Source organism: Callorhinchus milii, unplaced genomic scaffold (assembly GCF_018977255.1).
Source record: "Callorhinchus milii isolate IMCB2004 unplaced genomic scaffold, IMCB_Cmil_1.0 Scaffold8, whole genome shotgun sequence".
Taxonomy (NCBI): Eukaryota; Metazoa; Chordata; class Chondrichthyes; order Chimaeriformes; family Callorhinchidae; genus Callorhinchus; species Callorhinchus milii.
The window spans coordinates 16613319-16633518 of record NW_024704749.1 but is presented as its reverse complement, the minus strand read 5'-3'; the positions used below and the strand labels follow the sequence as shown (position 1 = coordinate 16633518).

Genomic DNA, 20200 nt, shown 5'->3' with positions numbered 1-20200 from the left:
ATTTGCTTGTTGAATGTGTGTTGTCTGCGTGTTGATTGCATGTGGTTTACGTGTTGATTCCCTATAGTTTGCATGCTAATTCCAAGTAGTTTGTGTGTTGATTCCATGCGGCTTGCATGTTAATTCCGTGTGGTTTATGTGTTGATTCCCTGTGGTTTGCATATGGTTTGCACGCTGATTCCTTGTGGTTTGCATGTTAATTCCCTGTGGTTTATGTGTTGATTCCCTCAGGTTTGCGTGTTAATTCTGTGTGGTCTGAGCGTTGATTCTGTATGGTTTGCGTATTGATTCTGTGTGGTTTGCATGTTGATTCCATGGGGGTTGCGTGTTGATTCTGTGCGGTTTGCATGTTGATTCCATGTGGGCTGCGTGTTGATTCTGTGTGGTGTGCGTGTGTGTCCTGTGCATAAAGTGACTCAACAGTGATTTACACCCATAAATCCTTTGCATAACGAGGTCTGGGGAGGGGGTGTGGGGTTGCGTTTTAGCCTCATAACAACTCGTGCCCCTCCCTGGAGCCACCTGGAACGCTGGGGGCAGAAGACCTGTCTTATTAATGGAAAACGGGAGAGGGAGGAGAGGAAAGAAGACAAAACACAAGAGCTATTCTAACATCTTCGGTTTTCACTCCTCCACCCTCCAGACCAGTCAAGGCGGGTGCACATGGAACAGAGAGCCTCCTACATGTCTCTGTGAAAGGAGGGGAGGGGGGGGGTCACGCTGTTACTAACTCAACTCTTTGCCGAATCCTCTTCGGTTTCTTCGATGTGAACCTTGGTTTCCCAGGTTTTTACTCTGAAAAATGGAAAATAAGTCAAATCAGTCACACCAAAACATCAGGACGGACTCTCTGGAGGCTTGGAAAAGAAGTGGAGGCACATTTTGTGTCTTGTAGGTGAATAAGGATGGAATAAACCAGGGCACTCAACAACTGGTATGGAATGGAGCAGTGGGGCAGGCCAGAGTGATACAGGGGAATAAAGTCCTGATGAATGAACAGCTCAGAGGGAGCAACACAAAGCTTGGATACAACGGTGGGGATCTGAGGATTTATGGGAGTTTGCCAACAAAATGCAGTCATAACACTTGACAGATAGCCCGTGAAAGGGCGTTGAAACCACGTGAAAACGATGTGAAAGGCGCTAATATCCAAAGGTAAGGATTATTATTATTATTATTATTATTTCAAGGCCACCCAGCGTTAACTCACTCGCCTGAAATGTGAAGTGCTGCAATTGCTCCTTTTGGTTAAAAGTGTGGTGACTCTGAAGTGGGGGGGGGGGGGGGGGGGTGGGTGGAGGCTGGGGTTTCTGAGTCTGTCAGAAAATAAAATAAACAAAATGTTTATAAATAAATAAAATATTGTAAAGTATCAAATAAATAAAATATTTCCCCAAAATAAAAGCAAGTTTGGGAAACGAGGCCTGTGTATCCCGGCTGCTGCCAGAGGGCGGCGCTGTGCTCCAGTGAGGGCTGTGCTGGTGACAGAATGGACCATTCTCCAGCTCAGCCGCGCCATCTCGTGACTAAACTGGAAGCCCAAACTGCTTCTCGACTTAACCCGCCCAGACCACCGCCAACACCATTCCACTTGGGGAGGCCAACGAGCAGAGGGTTGGCGTAGCCAAGCCAAGAAATGAACACGTGCATGCACGAGGGTCTCCGCGGCCCGAGGGAAGGGACCGTGGCGGAGCCGGGCGACGTTGCGGAGGTGGAGGAAGGCAGAGCGGGTCACGGCACGGATGTGGGGTAGAAAGTAGAGTTGAGGGTCAAACAAGACCCCCCCCCCCGAGGTTCCGGACTGGCTTAGCGAGGTGGAGTGTGCAACCATGGATGGTGATGCTGTCAGCGCCTGAGGTGTGGAGGGGCTGACGGGAGCCAATCGGGAGGGCCTCGGTCTTGTTGGCGTTCATTTGGAGAAAGTTGGCTCTCATCCGGGACTTGATGTCTGACAGACATTGGTGAGAAATTCAGCAGTCATGGTGCTGAGCGCAATTCGTGTCGCCGTGGGCGGAGTGTGTGATTACACCTTTCACTTGACGAACCACAAAACTAACCTTGATCGTTTGAAGGAGAAGCTACTTTTCCGCTTGTCATCTTTGATCTTTCTGACATGCCTTGCCCCGTCCACTTGGTCCATCATCCTCTCCAAAGCCGCTTGGTTGTCCCTGTATAGAGGAGCTACGGAGATGTCCCTCACTGCTCGGAAATGGCCGCAGTTATTCAGATGCTCGTTCTCCAGGCGGAAAAAGTTCCAGACAAAACGCCTATCAGGGAATCAGGAAAATCACTAATGACCATGAGAGTGAGGGGTAGGCCAGGCCAGGAGGGCCTGAGAGCAACATCTCACTTCAGCAAGTAAATTACTTTCTGTTTCCCCCCCACCTTTACACACGCTACACAACTGTGATTGGTCCCCGTCCCACGAGTTGCTAAGTCTGACACTAAACCCAAACTGTCAATAGGTGTTCTTTTGGGAATGGTTTAATAATAGCTAGGTGGACTTGATCATTTCCTGATCATCTCTGATTCAAGCCTGGCACTTACCTGAATACCTCGAGGGGCCCAAAAGTTGTGGTGACAATCTCGGACACGTCAGATTGCTTCATCTGAACAAATATGATGTTGAGGACCCAGGCAATGCGCAGGATCACATCTTGGACCACAGCACAGTAGTAGTAGGCCTGCAGGTGAGAGATCAGATCTCAGACATATAGATAGGAAGAACAGAAAAAGCCTGTAATTACCTGCCCTTTCCCCGTATCCCTTGATAGCCTTCCCTAACAAAAATATATATATGTTTTTCAATTTGTCCTGAAACAGCTGCTTTTCAACGAACTAAATTGTGTTGTTTATGTTGTCTTTTCTCCTCCTCTTTACAGCCTTGGTGGCATCCTACACTGTGAACCTTGACCCCTCAACCATTCTGTTTCCAACTCGGATTCACTCTGGGAGTGAAGGGCACTTGCCTTGTACCGATAAACCGTCTCCTCTCTCAGGAACTTGTTCTCCTTCGTCTTCTTGTCTAACAGCCCCCAGTCCATCTTCAGGTCCCAGCCCACAGTGACAATGGTGCTGACGCAAGCTGTCACGGCCCAGAGGTAAAAATAAATCCTCACACCGAAAGTCAACTGGGAACGATCTGAAGGAGAGAGAGCAGAGTGGAGATAACTCGCTGTTCCAATTCACCCAATTGGAGCACAAGAGCAACTGGAGTCTCAATAGCAACACTGACACCTCGTTTTCTCTAATGCTTTACGAATCAATCACTGCATGCGGAGGCTGAAATAGTCAATGGTTTGGGTTGACCGGTTATCCAAGGGCTTAATCAAATAGCAAGCTGCGTTTTGCCCCACAGCACACACACACTCGCCATCACTCTACAGTACATCCTGTGAAGCATTTTGAGATGCTGTGTTGATGTGATGTGATCAAATGTCAACATTATTGTTATTATTACATTATTACAATTGAAATCACTCTGGAAACGTACTTTTTAAATGGTTTTCAGTAATGGGTCAACCAGACCAGTAACACTGCCACGTTACCTATGAATACCCAGCAGTAAGTAGGAACCCGGGAGTAATGATCCCTACAAATAATAATAATTTGGTCACTCAATCCACGACTGTTTGTGGGACACTGCTGTGCGCCATTAGCTGCTGCGTTACACCCACAAAATACACAGTAACTACACTTTACAGTATATCCTGTGAAGCGCTTTGAGACGTCGCGAAGACATGATAAGGCGCTGTATCAAATGCAAGGATTAATATGAATGGATGTTAGTGTAGAAGGGTTGTCCATCCCCCAGTGCCTTCGCCGCCTCCTCCCTTTCCTCCTTCAAGGCCGGTCTCAAGACCTTTCTCTTTGACCGTGCCTTCAGCTCCCCTCTCGACTCTCTACCCCCTCCTCGCTCCCTCCCTTCCCTCCCTTCACCCTGACCATTTCCCCCTTGCTCGGGTCCTGACCCAACTGTACAGCGCCTTGGGACGTCCTCCCGATGTGAAAGGCGCTCAATAAATGGAATCTTGTTGTTGTTGTTGTTGTCGTTTTATGGAGGGCCGTCTTTACATTTGAGCGCTTGTGACTTGCCTTTCTCTGTTGAATACAGAGCAGCGAAGGTCACCATGATGAAGACGGTGGAATATTTTCCGGCATTGGCTAAATGTGGGAAGGCATCTCCGCTGTCTCTGTATCGCCGCAGACACTGAGCAAATCGGATCCAGGGTGGGATGCACTGGATGAAGCAGGTAACACCAGAGGCATAACTGTTGCGCATGAGCGCGTCTGGGAAGTAGATAAAAAAAGAATAACGTGAGCAATACAGAACCTGCACTGTGCGTCGCAAGAATGAGAGCTATCTGGGGCCCAAAGTTTTTTGCGTCTTGTTCATAGCCCCCACCGCCATTGCCTTAAAACGAGGCTGTATGTAATCCTGAAGAAGATTCGTACATTCAGTTCCAATGCGGAAGACGATTTTCCACAGTTCTTTATCGGGATGACGGAAAACCAGAGACTGGATTTCAGAATTCCCCCCAATTCTGCACCTTCAATTGTAAGACCAGACGATCTGACAGGCAAAGGCTAGGTGGGAGTTAGTAACCGTGAACTCCCAAGTGAGTGAGCAAAAGTCTTTCTCAATGGGACAGATTTCTATTCCACGCTTGTAACTCTCCTACACACAACGTGTAATTCGGTGAATGGTTGCCATGTTTGCCCGTAGATACAATCACTACCCTCGACGGCAGTTCCTTGTGAATTCCTTTTGAGATGTTCCAACACTATAGGCACTATATCAAGTCCAAGGATTATTATAACTTTTGTTTATTATTAAAGCCACAGAGAACATTTGATAATCCTCGGGAACTATGTTAGCTATTGGAACAAGGATGAGATCTATTAAAAGGGAGGACAAGGGAAATCCGAGATCTCTTCCTTCACTCCCTCCCTCTCGGTTGACCAGCCAATGTTGCTTCCCTTTGTCTGAATCTCACTCACTTTTTAGTCACAGACGCCTACCTGCAGGGGGATTCAGCAAGCCCTGTTCGCTCTCCCAGTTCACATCATAGGTGTAGAAGCAGATGATGGACCAGAGGTCGAGGAAAATAGGACCCAGGCTGTTCAGCTGGTCAGCCAGCCAGAAGTCAGCAAAGCCAACCTTGTGGAATGGAGCTGTGCAAATCCGGAACTGGTTCCAAAAGAAATAGAAACACCAAAGATCACCTCATTGTAACAACTCTCAGCCCATTAGTGCGGGAGCTCTGAATTCTGCCACTTTCCCCTTCGGACTTACTAACTAACCTGGGGTTCCTACTCATGTTGCACTCACTTACAGCACTCGATAGACTAGGGAGCCAAGGGAGACTCCTATGTTGTGCTGGTTGGAAGCCACACATTCAGACCCCGTTGCTGTATAATGAGGCGCACTAAGAAAATAGCTGCTGCTCAGTGCTTCCAGGTCACAGAGTTGTTGCTGTGTTTGTTGTACTGTTATATAGAGAACATGCGAATTGTGAAGGGAAGTGACACAAAAGGATTATTAACAACAAATGCTCTGCATTGAAAATAGCAGAATCTCTCACCTGATTCTGCTGCTAACCTTGAGACCGTGTCGCCTTGTAACCCATTCCCCAACTAAAGGCAGTAGTTTTGCTGTGTTAACCTTGTGTTAACCCTCAGACTCTTAACACTTGTCTATCATGGCTCCTCTCAATCTCATCTGATCCAGTGGAAAATGCCTCAAACTAGGCAGCCTCTCCTTAACTCCCACTCTTGTAAATCCTAGTGAATCAGTGTTGCATCCTCTGTGTCTCTACGACACAACTGTTTAATCAGTGCCATTTAGAATCTTGAACTCCGAGATGGACATTCCCGGCTCCCGTACCCTCTTCATCGTGACTCCTGCCCAGTGTGATCATTCCCCGCGCGTTGTTGTGGACCCACTTACCAGCAGCTTCAGCAGCCAGACCCGGGACTTGTAGTAGAAAGTTTTTGTTGGGTTGATGAGCAGCAAGAGCATAAATCCGTAGAGCACCAGTGGGTTGACTTGCATGGGAGTGTGAATGGAAGAGTGGAATAGGCAGGCGAGAAGGCTCAAACACCACAGAATCCCCAGTAACCCTGCAAGCTGAACGGTACACAAGGGTGAAAAACATTCTGTATCTGGCCCTCCCACTACAGTCACGATGAGGATGGGGGGAGATCTCAGAGGGTGGCTGGAACTCTACATAGCAGACGTCAGCAGAGGTAGGGGAGAAAGGTGGTAGTTTCTCCTGGTGCCCTGGCCAACAATTCCCCCGGTTAAAATTAGCCGTGGATGTTTGTGAGACTTTTGTTCGGTGCAAATTGGCTATTGCATCCACTCATAATACGTGGTCACTACACTTCATAGAAATTTGTGTGAAAGTGCTCCTGATGCAACCTGCATTTATAAAGCATTCTGGGGCGCTACACCACGTGAAGGGCGCTATATAAATGCAAGTTGTTTTTGTTGTTGAAAGGTGCTGTATCAAATGTAAGGACTATTATTATGATTATTCAAGTAGGAAGGGAGGAAGGAGGGATGATGGTGAGACTCCTCTTTAATCCAGGAGACAGGTGTGCAGACATGTAATAATGCTCCAGGTCCCTGCCCTTACCTCAAACAATTGCTGGTGGGATAAGTTGTTCCTGGGGTCAAGTTCAAAGATTAAGGTGTGGTTGACCCCAGCCTTTCGCCATCCATAAATGTTGATTCCCAACAGGAAAATAAACTCAATGATGATGAATCCCCCTCTGTATATCCTCAGCAGTGGCCAGAGGCTGGCTTTCTGTGATACGTAGATCGCTGAGGTGAGAAAGAGCAGGTCAGATGTAGTCAATGAATGCGGCGGAACCTCAGGAATCAAGTAACACCAGCGAGATGTAAGGATGGTGAGCGAGCGATCGAAGCTTCGGGTTATCAATGGCAGCCTGAAAAGAGGCGCTGTTATGTGCTCACTCAAGCCCACTGAGTGCTCCTCAAGCTTCCCCAAGGCTGACATGTGAATGGCAACCTCTTGGCCAAGATAGTGCAAGACATGATGTACCCCATTGGAGGGTGAGGGTGGTGGGAGGGGGAAGGAGAGGCAAAAAACAGGTTCCTTCCTTTAGTGCAAAAATGAACAAGTACCAAATGAAATACGAAATGCCTCCTTCGAGACCCATCTCAAGACCCTCCTCTTCGACCGTGCCTTCGGTCACCATCCTTCCCACCTGCCCTCCACCCTCCCCGATCTCCCGGCCCCCAGCTCAGGTCCGAAACACTGATTATTAAGCGCTTTGGGACATCCTCTTGACATGAAACGTGCTGCACAAATCCTGTTCGTTTGTTGTTGAATCACTTCCAAAACACGAATGAACCAACGGTTCGAGTTGCCTTTGAGTCAAGCCACCGGTTCCGTGCTTTCGGAACAATCCGCCCGACCACCGTTCACCCCCATCCAACCCCAATGATATAATTGGCCACCGTTGACCGGTAATAACAGCAAGCTGAGTGAGGCTTGGTCTGACCAGTGAGAGAGACTGGCTGTAAATATTTAATGGAATGTAAGTGCCTCTTCAGAGAACGCTAGAGCTGAGATAAAAATCGAATGTCCTCTTTAAACTATTAACGCTACGCCTCTGCTAGTAACAGGAGCCAGGAGCTGTCCACATGCGGGCGTGTGTGTGTGTGTGTGTGTGTTTTGGATGGGGTGAAGTTGCGCTGGAAGCTGTGAAACAAATACCGAAACCTTTGCCCTGTAGCCTCTCACGCATCGTCTCTGGACTAATTACCACTCGCTCCCAGCCTGGGCTGTGTTACCGCAGCCAGCCGTTTTCAGCTCTGCGCTGTGACCTGATCTGCCCGCCTCACTGAATTATTCACGGAGGCCCTGTCAGGAGTGTTGTTTACAAATATCTCAAGAATACGGAGTGAAGCTTCGCTAAGGAGCCCGGGCTCTCTCGCTGGCTCACTTGCTCGCTCGGCTGATCACTACCTTTGATGATGATCAGGACAGCCAGGGCCAGGATCAATCCGCACTCCATTCCCACGCGAAAGGTCGTCCAGACCGGGGTTGGCTGAGGGGCACAAAACACGGTGGGTTAACGACAGTCATTACAGATTCTTGAAAAGCTCTGAGTTGCTATCCAGAGAGACACCAGCCAAGGTAAATGACACAGGGTTTTTTGAGAGGCTTGAGTGGCAGGGTAGAGATCACTATAGGGGCAGGGCAGACAACAACAACTTCCATTTATGTTAAGCACCCATCTTGGCGCCATCAAGATTTAGAGGAGATCACAGGGTCCACCACAGTTGACTCAGCTCCACTCTCTCTTTACAAGGGATGTCATGAGGGAGTAGGCTCAATCTTGCTTACCCTAACCCCCACTTTACCCCCCCATCCCCCACCCCCACCACCACCACTACACACACAGGAGGTTTGATCCACTGACCTGCGCTACACCGAGGGGTGGTACCCTCAACCTCTTCATCGCCTTGGCTCGGTCTCCTCCTTCCAGATGATGAGTGTAGAGGGACTGGGAGGCAAGGAAACAATTATTGTTAATGACAATAAACTCCATTTTCTTCTCTGAGAGGAATTCAATACCACCGCAGCTTCTAGCACTGGGGTATTGGGGCTGACTAAAGCTCTGAGCCCCTTCTTGAACTCTAATAGTCTTTCTCCTCCCCCTCCTCACACACAGATATAGAAACAGGAATAGGCCATTCAACCCCTCGAACCTGTTCTGCCATTCTATAAGATCACGGCTGATCTGCACTCAAGTTCAATTACCCGCCCTTGCTCCGTATCTTTTAATCTACACACACACACACAAATATTCTGTTTGGACTTACATTTTAAGACAAAACGGTGTTACAGGCAAAGACTGAGTGGAATTTTGGGGCCTGTCACATTCAGACATAGACTCCCTTTCCTCACTGAGTGACACACCGAAGTGGATCGATAGGAAAATACAAAAGGGCGATAAAGAAGAAAAGGAAGATTTATGAAGCTGGTAGTGAGACAGGAGACGGTGACCGTGGGGCTCAGTTAAATGCCGCTCTCACCTCCACCTCCGTTATGAGCTGGTCAATTTTTTTACTGGTGTAAACTGGGGAGATCTCCACGTGAACAGCTCGCCAGCCCGCGCCCTGCACTGTCGCGAACATCTTGTCGTATTTCTTCAGGATTTTGCAGAAACCAGTAACGTTGAGATTCTGGAAGGGAACAAGTAGGTGGGACCCGGCAGTCAGTCTATGCCCTGTGAGCGGGGCTTATAGGATATTATTCGGGGCGTAGTGGTCTGAATGCGCGACTTCCAATGGTGGAGCGGAGGGTGTGAGGGACAAGCAGGAGGCCGGTCGAGCGGAGGCGACGGGGGTGTAGATTGGGGAGTGAGGAGGTCGGAGGGTTAGGGAGGTGCCAGGGAGTGAAAGGATTTGAACACAGGTGTGAGGATCTTGAAGTTGATCTGTTCGGTGATGCGGAGCCTGGCCAGAACTGGTGAGATGGGGGTGCGGAGTTTGGTCCGGGTAAGTATGCGAGTGGCATCTCTGCAAATTTAAACACCAATGGCCACCTTCCTGTCTCTCTCTCTCTCCCTCGCTGTCTCTCTCTCTCTCTCTCTCTCTTGCTTAGCATCCAACCACATCCCTGTAAACGCTCTGTGATGTTACCCGAGCTGAAGGGCTTTATATAAGATGTTGTTGTTGTTGATGCCAATCAAAGCATTCACTCCAAACTTCCAAAGAAAAAGGTTATGGGCTTGCAGCTTGTACATTCTGCCAAGCTCTTTGAGATATCTCGAAGACGTGGTAAGGCGCCATATCAAATGCAGGGATTATTTTTATCCTTTTAACATTTTTCCTCAGGGCTTTTGAACAATGATACACAAGAGAAGGAAAATGAACATGGCACGTCTAGTTATACTTAGCATCTCCTTTACTATTCTTCCAAATCTGAAGTGCTCACTTGCCTCGATGCACGCCTGCGCTGTGTTTGCTGAGTCCGTTGTGTGTAACATAAGCTAAATCTCATAGATTATCTGGATTCTCTTAACAATGGGTTGGATGAACTTTCCACCTTTCTGCTGTCTGGTTGCTGCCAGCAATGAAACCTGATGGCACTGCAAAGTACCTCCAGATCTGATATCGCTTCGACACAATGAAGCCTGGTTTGCTTTTTGTCCTGCACCAGTCGAATATTTAGAGCTTGAGACCTCTGTGCGCTGTAACTATGCAGTCCAATATAATCACTGACCTAGTTTTTGCCGTAATGAGCTCCTTCATAATCCCTGACGTCTCTTTGGAATAACCTATGTCTGCGATGATTGCAATGCCAACTATATGTTAGCATTATGTTGGCGTTTCACCCACACAATATACAATCAATTCACTTTACAGTATACTTTGTGAAGCTCTTTGAGACAACTCGAAGACATGATAAGGCGCTGTATCAAATTGGTATTGGATTGTTGGAATTCCTGTCTTTTTTACATGACGTGCTAAATGGAGTTTCCTGTTTGCCTGTTCAGGGCATTAGGGAGAATGAGACTATTTGAAGAGAGTTTCTCTTAGTGTCCTGGCTAACAATCCTCCAGTCTATTTAGTCATTCATTACCTTCATTACCTCAAACACTGTTGAACCAGTTGCTCTCTTACCTGGTAGTTTTGCAGTAGAATGAGGCTGAGGTAGAGTTCACTGAAGGCCAGCTTCAAGTCACACATGGTCTTGTGTCGAGCCCTGTGCCTGTGTGGTCTGTAGAAGACATTCCTTCTATGATGCCCTGAGGCTTTCAATCCATCATCTTTCTGTACGTCGAGGACTACCTCGAGTTCACTCTGTAATGTTGCTAATCGCCTTTGTGCTTCAGCAAGTTTTTCTGGGGGCAAAAAAACACAAATATCTTGAACAACAACAACAACAACTTGCATTTATATAGCATCCTTCACTCTGGATGGTGTCTCAGAGTGCTTCGATGAGCAGACTTGGTTGATACTACTTTTATTACTGTTATTATTACTATTATTATTATTGCTCTACTTGTTCAATTGTATTCAGATACAAGTATGGATCCATGGCATCATGGCATAGAATGGTTCATGAAATAACATAGTAGACTGAGCTCTTGACATGGTCAATTCCTTTGACCATTTGTAAATGTTAATCCAAATATGGGAGGGTTTCAGACAATGACTTATAACGCTCATCAGATGAGATATTAAACAAAGGTTTTGTTTGCTTTCAGATTGACTTGAAAAGATCCCAAGATTCTACAATATTTGAAATGAAAAGGGAAGTTTCTCCAAGTGCTCTGGCCAACAATCCTTCAGACTAATTGGTGATTAACTTCACGACTGTTTATGTAAGTTCTGGTAGTATGTTCAACCCCTGAGCGCATCAGAGCTGAATTCAACCCTTCTCATTCGGATGAAGAGGCCCTATGGCCCATTTCATCTCATCTATCCACAATGCCCCTTGAAATAGACAGTGATCAGGATTTAGAACATTTGTCTGATTTTCCTAGTTCAGAGGTGATGAGGCTGATTGTATCCCCAAATCCTGCTCCTGATTATCTCAGCTAACTCAGCATCAAGCTTTAGTCAAATCTTGGACTGTATAGGTCCTGCGATTATCAACTGCTCTCACATTTTGGGTTTGGAATCATAAGGACTAGGAGCTACAGTGAATTGAGACATGCTGACCAGCTGAGGGTTTACCTGCATAAAATGTGTTTATTTTCGTGAGTTCCTTTTCACTTATCTGGAAGAATCGTTCCTCAAGTGACGTGTAGTATCGTTGAATGACTGACGGCTCTGTAACTGTGGAGGAAGATGGAGATATCAAGGGCACATTTAAAATGGACGTTAGTGTCACGTGCACAATCTACGGGGCAACCCCAGTACGCTGGTTCGGATTAATAAACTCCCATAAATTGTGACAAAATGGTGCCCATCTGGTTGCCTCTGATGTCACTTTCTGCTCATTGTACGCACGCGCAGGAAGTACTGCTGATGTTATCCAACTTGCAAAGTGACGTCAGCAGCACTTCCTGTCCGAGGGTGAGTGCGCATGAAACAACATGCAGGAAATTATATCAGCAACACTTCCTATCCGCAGCGCGCACGCCCTCAACGTGCAGGTAGTGACAGTGCTGACCCAGTGAACGTTATTTAGGGCAGAAAACCACTTGGTCATCGCAGGACACTCTGTTTAGTCCACTTCCAGTATTGTGTGCGTCCACAGTACACACAATACAAATGGATCTGAGCTTCAAAGTAGGGTTACTGTGAAGCGCTCTGAGACACCGTCCAGTGTGGAGGGCGCTATATAAATCCAAGTTATTGTTTTTGTTGCCCTGGACTCCATCATCTATCTCCACCTCTTACCGTCTCCAACAACTCTGACCAAATTCCCTTCCTATTGGAAGGATAGTCTCAAACCCCGAAGAGCTCCTGTTTCTCAGACAGGTGTTCAGAAGCAGCTGCCTTGTTACATGCCACCAAGTAGCTCTATTGTCTATTACAGGAGACTCATTTGTTTTGGGACAAATAAATATCCACGGCACAAATAAAACTCTGGCCTGATTAATAATACATGGGAAATGAATGCCCATTCGGCCATTAATGTTTCAGTACAGAGGTTATATACAAGTGCTGCCAGGGTAATGCCCAGACACGAGAGCAGCTCTGTGTCGTTAATCAGATACATTGATCTCATGATTCTTAGGACAAATGTGTTCATTGTTGTTAGACATGGACGGAGAATGAAATTCATCAAGAAGCTGCTATTATTATTACTTATGCAATGTGGTAACTATGAGGATCTACTGAGACAGCTGTGTCCTTTGCACCTGCCTGCTATCAGGTTCACAGCCATGTATAGAGCTGGTTAGAGAAACAAAAGCTGCCTGGTGTTGGCAGTCTGCCCAGTGAAGCTTTGCAGTGGACAGGAACCTTTCAACAGTGATGCCTTGTGTACAAATAGCCGAGCATACAAACACTGGAATTGCAAGAGGCTTAGAATTATTATTAATAATTTGATTATAAGTGTTTCACGTTGGGAGGATGTCCCAAAGCACTTCACAGGATGTACTGTCAATTGTAGTGACTGTATTTTATAGGTAATTATTGCCAGTCAATTTTCATGCAGCATTGTCCAACAAAAGCCATTGAGTGAGTGACCAATTTTGGTTGGGGGATTGTTGGCCAGGACACTGGGAGAAATACCCTTACTCTTCGAATAATTCTAAGTAATACTTAACATTGACTTGAACAGACAGAGTGGACCTTTGTCTAATGTCTCATTCAAATGAAAGTACCTCCTGCAGTGCAGTGCTGCATTGGAGTGTCAGCCTAGACTACATTTGATCAAAGGCGAGAGTGGATGGAAGCCTGACTGATGCCTGGAAGATAGTCAAGACTCTGGCTCTGTTAGATCCTGGATTGTGAAACAAGTGTTACATTTACATAGTGATGCGGAATGGGCAATCTGATTCATACTTCCCCATTCCACATTGCTTCAAACCAGGGCTGGAGCACCTCACACTGATGATTTTGTGCATGTAGTTACGTGAGCAGAATGGCAGGAACAGGTGTTTGATTTGTTTTACAAGATGAATTTGGATGACGATATCCCTTCGGCCCAGTTGATCTCATTCATCCTGAGTGCCCGCCCTTCTGTCTCTCCAGTGCAGCATCAAGCTGTTTCTTAAATGAATCATCCTTCCTGGTAACTCATTCCCACCTGTGTTAATTACCCTCTGTGTGTATAGATATACAGTACAGCCTGATTACAATGTGATAGTTGGAGTCCATCAAATCCAAACCAGCTTTATAATCCAGTGATAGACATAATAATCCTTGTATTTGATACAGTGCCTTATCACGTCTTCGAGACGTCTCAAAGAACTTCACAGAATATAGTGTAAAGTGAATTGACTGTAAGTTTGTGGGTGAAATGTAGACATAGGCACATCCCCACAGAACATAGGTCTTTAATGAACAAGCCTAGATGAAATATGAGATTAGCACACATTACTTCCTCACAGAGCAGTGGATATGCAGCTCAGACTCCCAACAAGAGCAGTAGATCCTGTGTGAATTGATTGCTGCCCACAGGTCAAATTGTCTGTCCACACTCATTACAATACAATGTGTATAGCGCATTTTCACTCACTGAAAAATGACCAACTACAATCTGAGATCTAAGAATGTACCTAATATTCAATGAGTAAAGGCTTCAGGACAAATTGGGAGTTTTTGAGGTAGGAAACATAACTTTTTTAACCATAAAAGGAAAAGACTGAACTGAAAGCAAAAATGAATATCAGCATTCGGAAATAGATTTTTTTTTTGGTCAGCGAGGACACACGCAGAAACCTATCACCATGTTAAAGAGTATCCAAACCAAACTGAGATTCCATGCATCCCATCTACACACGGAAATCCCAGAGAGAGATTGTAGGAGTGGAATGCGCACTACCTCCCTGAAGGGATGCATCCTGCTTATCTAATTCCGGAAAGTATTAGGCACAGGACGGCCACAAGCCAAGGCTTGGTGACCCCAGAGTGTGTGTTGGGGTACTGCTGGAGTCCAACCAGTTAAGTAGGTTCAGGTCTGCAAATTCACAGTAAATATTGGGATTTCGGACTGACACAAAGTCCTTGTGTTTGTACAGGGAGCGGTAAAGAGTGGGGCCTATTAGTATTATTGGCGAGAGGATGGGAGATAATCTGATCTTCCTCGATTAGCCTGAACAGTCAGATTTGTGATCACGGATTTCTGAAATCTGCAAAAACACTATTTCAGTGAAAGAATAGTAAATCTGCGGAACAAACTCCCTAGGGAGACAGACAGTGGAAGCAGACAGAGTCAATTCATTTAAAAATGCACATTCGATTGATTTTTTTTTTAGAAAATAATATTTTGGAAAATAATACATGAGTAATTTGAGACTTGACATGTCTAGTACGCTTGGAAGAACTGGGCAACTTTGAACCTAACGTTTCCAAAGCTTTCCACTGTGACAGTGGATGAATCCGTACAGAATTAATTGCTATTAACATCGCCATTATTGCAACCTGTGACTCCCAGGATGGTTGAAGGCGGACGAGATGGTCTTTTTTTCGTCGAGCTATTCCTATGTTGCTATGCAAGCTGCCAAAGTGAAAATAAAACACCAAAGTCTGGAGGCAAAACAGACAGCCGTGGGAAGGCAGCATCCTGTCTGCATCTTTGTTCTGTACTTATAGAAGCAGCTTATAGAAATCACAATTATGGCAGAGACTGGAATACCGAATCTAGTGGCTGAGATACGCTCTACTGCCACCATCACGTGGAACCCAAAAATATCATAAGAGCATTGTTGCTCTGAAACACATCACAAACCCATCTCAGGTATCTTGTTCCTTCCTGACCTGAAATCCCACATTCAGCAGGATGGGCGTCTAAATAATTAATGCATCAGAAATGCTTCGGAATATTTCCCTCTCAGCGATCCCTGTATACAAAGACATTTTCAAAATTCATGTGCTTACTGTAGGAAGCTCGGAATGCACAGGAGCAAAGTGTACCATTGAATCTGTGTGAATGTGTTGGTACACGACTGCGACATGATAGTAATTTAATGCTATTCTATAATCTGTTATTTTCCTCAATCGATTCCATTATCAAACTGTTTTTTTGGTCAGATGGGTACCTGAAACGTGCGGAAACCCATCACCATGCTTAAGAGTATTTAAACCCAGACTCAGAGTTCTGCATATATATGCTACCTACACACAGGTACGTATTTAAATATTGTATGACATCAAATAGCTATCTAATTCCCTCTTGAATTTGCTGACACAATTCACCCCCCTGCGTAGCTAACTCCACACATCACTGCTCTCTGTATAAAGTAACTGAAGTAATCCGTTCTCCATCCCATTTTCTGAGCTTGGGTCTATTCACCCCCTGCCCCCCACCCCCACCACCATATTATTACAGTAATTTATTGTAAAGGTTATTAAACACATTATTAGGGTTCACTTCTGAACATCAAATCTTGTAGATATTTTTTATAAAAACTATTATTGGGCTAATTGTTTCACAAACCTTGCGTTTCCATAAAAAGTTTCATGTCAAGCAAAAGGCTTTTTAGCAATGCTTCTATTTTACCTTAACAGAAAAAAATCTTTGAAAGCGTAGCCACCTGCAGTAAACCAAGATTGTTGGGTGTTGAATTATTGATGGGAGGGGCTGATTTCATATTTCATCTAGGGTAGTACGGGACTATTAATTACCTCAGTGCCTCTCTACCTGACGGGACTGTCGCAGTCATGTACGAACACGTTCACACGCTTAATTATTTATTGCAGCCCTGTATTTTATCGACAGATTTCGAGAATAAAATGGTTGCCGGACATCGAGCATTATATTAGATTTTCTAATTTGCGCGATGTTACCCGAGTGTCTACGACAGATATTCACGTAAGAATATAAATAAGTAAACACCTTTCTCTCCTTAACCAAATTCAGACCACCTCTTACCCCTTTCACAAAAGAATTCAGATTGACTTGTTTCGGTTTCTCTAGTCGTTTCATTGATCTTTGCTGCACAGATTAACTGCTGTGTTTGCCTACGTAACAACAATAGTTACGGCTTGGAAACAACCAGTTCAGCCCAACTTGTCCGTACCTCACCTATTCTCCGCTCCTATATCTCTCTATTTCCTTCTCATGTGTGTGCCCTTCAAGTCTGCTCTTATGATTCTCTGATTAGGTACATTCGATGATACAGCCTGGCTCAGGGGTAGCGCTCTCGCCTCTGAGTTAGAAGATAGTGGGTTCGAGCACCATGTTGGGACTTCGAATCACATGGACTAAGCTGACACTCCAATGTAGCGCTGGGGGGTGTTGCATTGTTGGAGGTGCCGTGCTTCGGATGAGATGTTAAACCGAGATCCTAAACGCCTCTTCAGGTGAATGTTAAGGATCCCGTGGCAGTATTCGAAAAGAGAAGGGAGTCTCTCCCGGTGTCCTGTCCGACAAATTCCCCTAAATATAAATTAGTCACTCATTCTACCGCCGTTTGTGGGACATTGCTGTGCGCAATTGGCTGCTGCATTTTGCCCACAAAATACAGTCAAATCCACTTTACAATATAACCTGTGAAGCTCTTTGAGACATTGCAATGACGTAGTAAGGCGGTATATCAAATGCAGAGATTATTATTAATATTATTCAGGTGCACTTCAATGGTTAAATCTTTCAGAATTTAAATAAAAACATCTTTCATACAATGTTAACACTAACATCCAGTCCGCACTGACTATAAACATGAGTCGTTGTGTTTTTGAGAATCCTATTCAGTTGCTGTGGATGATAAGGAATCGAAAGCTCCATCCAACTCTGTAACACCTGTGGTTAGTGCTTACCTTCGGACACTGGTGCCTGCTCCTGGGCTACATGCAGCATCTTCTTCAGAGCCTGTTCAATAGAAACATACAACAATATAAGTGTGCTGGCGTAGGTACACACTAAACATCCCCCTCCCCTCAATTCCTGCTTATTTACTTATGCCCTAGATGTACAAGGACTCTTGCTTTGATCATTCACTGTGTAACTGTACTGACATTGCAGTGTTGACTGTTTGCACTGTGGAGACTGATCATCAGAGATACCAGTACTTTTGACAACTCAGTAGGTTGGCCCCTGACCTTTTACTTCTGGTGTCTGTGTTGAAAGCCAACCCAGACTGATAGGATGAAAGTTTCCTCTTTGCGTTTCCTGTGCAAGTCCTGTGAGAGTGATGTGTGTTTGAGGTCATTTCAGCCCATTTCCCATAAGGAAATGGGCTCACAGTCTCGCCTTGCTCATAATTTGGCACTGAGTTTCAAATCTGACTTAGAGAGGGCAGGACAGCTTGTGTGAGAAATGGAAAAGTTCACACGAACAGGGTAAATACATTTCCAAGGTAGAATTTCTTTAAGGGAGCTTTACTCTCTATTTAATCCTAGTGTCCTGTCCTGTCACCATACCCCTAAATACCTCTACAATGTAGGTGATCGCTTTCTCTCTCTCAAGCTTCCCGAATGATTCCACTTTCTACAACCTGAGGGCAGAGCGTCCATTTCTATGCTCTGTGGTGAAGAAATACTTACAGACCTCAGGACGCACTGTCTTTGATCTGATTTGAAGACTTGTGCCCTGGCGAGGAAGTCTGTGTGACTGAATATTTCCAAATAATCAGTAGCCAGAAGTGGCCACTGAAGCGAATACCACAAGAACATTTAAAAAGGGAATCGGATACGTATTGGAAGAAATGCAATATAAAAGAGCATAGGGAAAGAGGAGGGAATTAGAAATGTCAGGCACAGAAGAAGACCATTTGGTGCATTGGTCTAATAGGGTTGAGAGTGGAGAAGCCATAGCATCAGCAGGGACTCAATGGGTCAAATGGCCTCCATTTGTTGCCATGCCTATGGTTTTATGAATCATAAAAGTCAAAGGACAAAAGTCCTTGAGTTGTTAGAATAAAACAGTGGATAATTGAGGCTGACATTTCGGATTATTAAGTGAGTTGAATTTGCCTGGTTCCAACCAGGAATATGTGATTGAGACAATCTCAGATGCAGGCCAATCAATCTTCAATCCTTCAACCTTTCGATGAGCTGTCAAACTGACTTCCCAGTATATTCTTCAGCCAATAAAACCAATTTCTGATCCCAGTGGAAATTCGGGAGTAGGGAGTGGAGTGAGTTGGGGATGGGGAGGAAGGAAGCATTGCAAATATAAAGTTACATCACAAAACTCAAGAAAACATTACACCTAATACAAGTTAATGTCAGCATAAAGCTTAACAGCAAAATTCAGTAGGGAAATAGATGGAAAGGAGGTAGGATAGATGGAAAGCAATATAACTAAAGTATTGTGAATGAAAAAGATCAGGGAACTAAGGGGGAAATGTTGATCAGGTTAATGCTCTAATACCATTTGTTGGGGGTTATTTTAAACCTGCGGCTAGGGTCAATATTACAGTAATTGCACTCTTTTGATGTTTATGCAGTTTTATTACTGTAATATCAATGGGCTTTTTCAGCCTCATAGGGCTTCAGCTAGAATTTCCGTAACCAGTTTGTCTGAGGGGAAGCGAATCTCCTCCATCCCTCAGGGCTCTAAGGATTAAAATTAGTTCTGCAGTATTGTGCTTCATATTATAATATAATAAAATATATTGAGCATTACCATATTGTCAGCATCAGCCACCGACTTTAGCTCTCTCCTCGGCACACGAAAGACGGAACTGATAGTTGCAAAATGTACAGAAGTAAAATCTGACAGTAGTCAAATGATCGAATTAAGCAGCTCTTAAGGACTCACTTGAGAGTTCTCAGTGCAAACCAGACAAGAGTTTGATTTTAACAGCCCACAAACTTCCAGAGCATAGGAACATAGGAACAGGAGTATTCTATACAGGAATATGTATATTAGCATCTCTAATCAAGTCCCAATGTTTGTACAGTATCCTTGAATTGTGTAGAAAAATATCCTTTCTCTAGAAAACAAAAACAGTAGCTGATATTGAATTACAACTGAATATCAAAATTGCGCACATACACACACACACACCACCAAAGATTTTGTTCAAAGCAATTAAATGTCTAGACTGCACACGAAAGCGATTATTTTTTCCATGAAATATCTTGAATGTCCGAACAGATCAGATCAGATAGATCACTTCACCTCATAGTCGATGTACTGTTTTCTCCACTCCGGCGTTAGGTGAACCGACAGATGTTCAGCAAACTTCATGGCTTTGACAAGCACCGGGCATTAGGGATCCTCAGGGGTAACATATCAGAAGAAAAAGAAACGAGTAAAAGAAACCTCTTCCGCGAAAGAGCGACAAATAGGGCAAATCGGAGGTGTGCGTTTTTTTTCACGCCCCCCCAGGGATTTTTTTTTTCTGTGTGTGTAAAAGGACTTGGTGATGCTGAGACCTGTACGTCGATCCCTGACACCTCTCTCCGGCTGCAGGTACCTAGGTAACAGAAACTAGATAGCCGAGCATCAATAAATAATAAGGAGCCCACCCATAACAGAGTGCACTGGAATATGCAATATGGATTTAAAAGCGCAGGTGTTTGTTGCTTTATTCATATAAAGAGTGTGTTCCAATGTGTTTGAACTATAAGTAAAGTAAAAAAAAA

The 20200-nt window shown here is 45.0% G+C and overlaps 1 protein-coding gene across 1 annotated transcript; it reads right to left on the bottom strand.

Moving 5' to 3' along the window:
* Nucleotides 1–661: 661 nt before the first annotated feature.
* On the bottom strand, nucleotides 662–19802 carry LOC103183058 (xenotropic and polytropic retrovirus receptor 1 homolog). The gene is made up of 15 exons (XM_007900306.2): nucleotides 19734–19802; nucleotides 17426–17477; nucleotides 11726–11827; nucleotides 10667–10887; nucleotides 9074–9223; nucleotides 8458–8541; nucleotides 8001–8082; nucleotides 6642–6829; nucleotides 5951–6130; nucleotides 5017–5191; nucleotides 4096–4290; nucleotides 2970–3142; nucleotides 2548–2684; nucleotides 2058–2267; nucleotides 662–795 (listed from the first exon to the last, which is right to left on the bottom strand). The coding sequence occupies exons 1-15, from the start codon at nucleotides 19800–19802 to the stop codon at nucleotides 732–734; spliced, it is 2082 nt and encodes a 693-aa protein (XP_007898497.1). The 3' UTR covers nucleotides 662–731.
* Nucleotides 19803–20200: the final 398 nt, after the last annotated feature.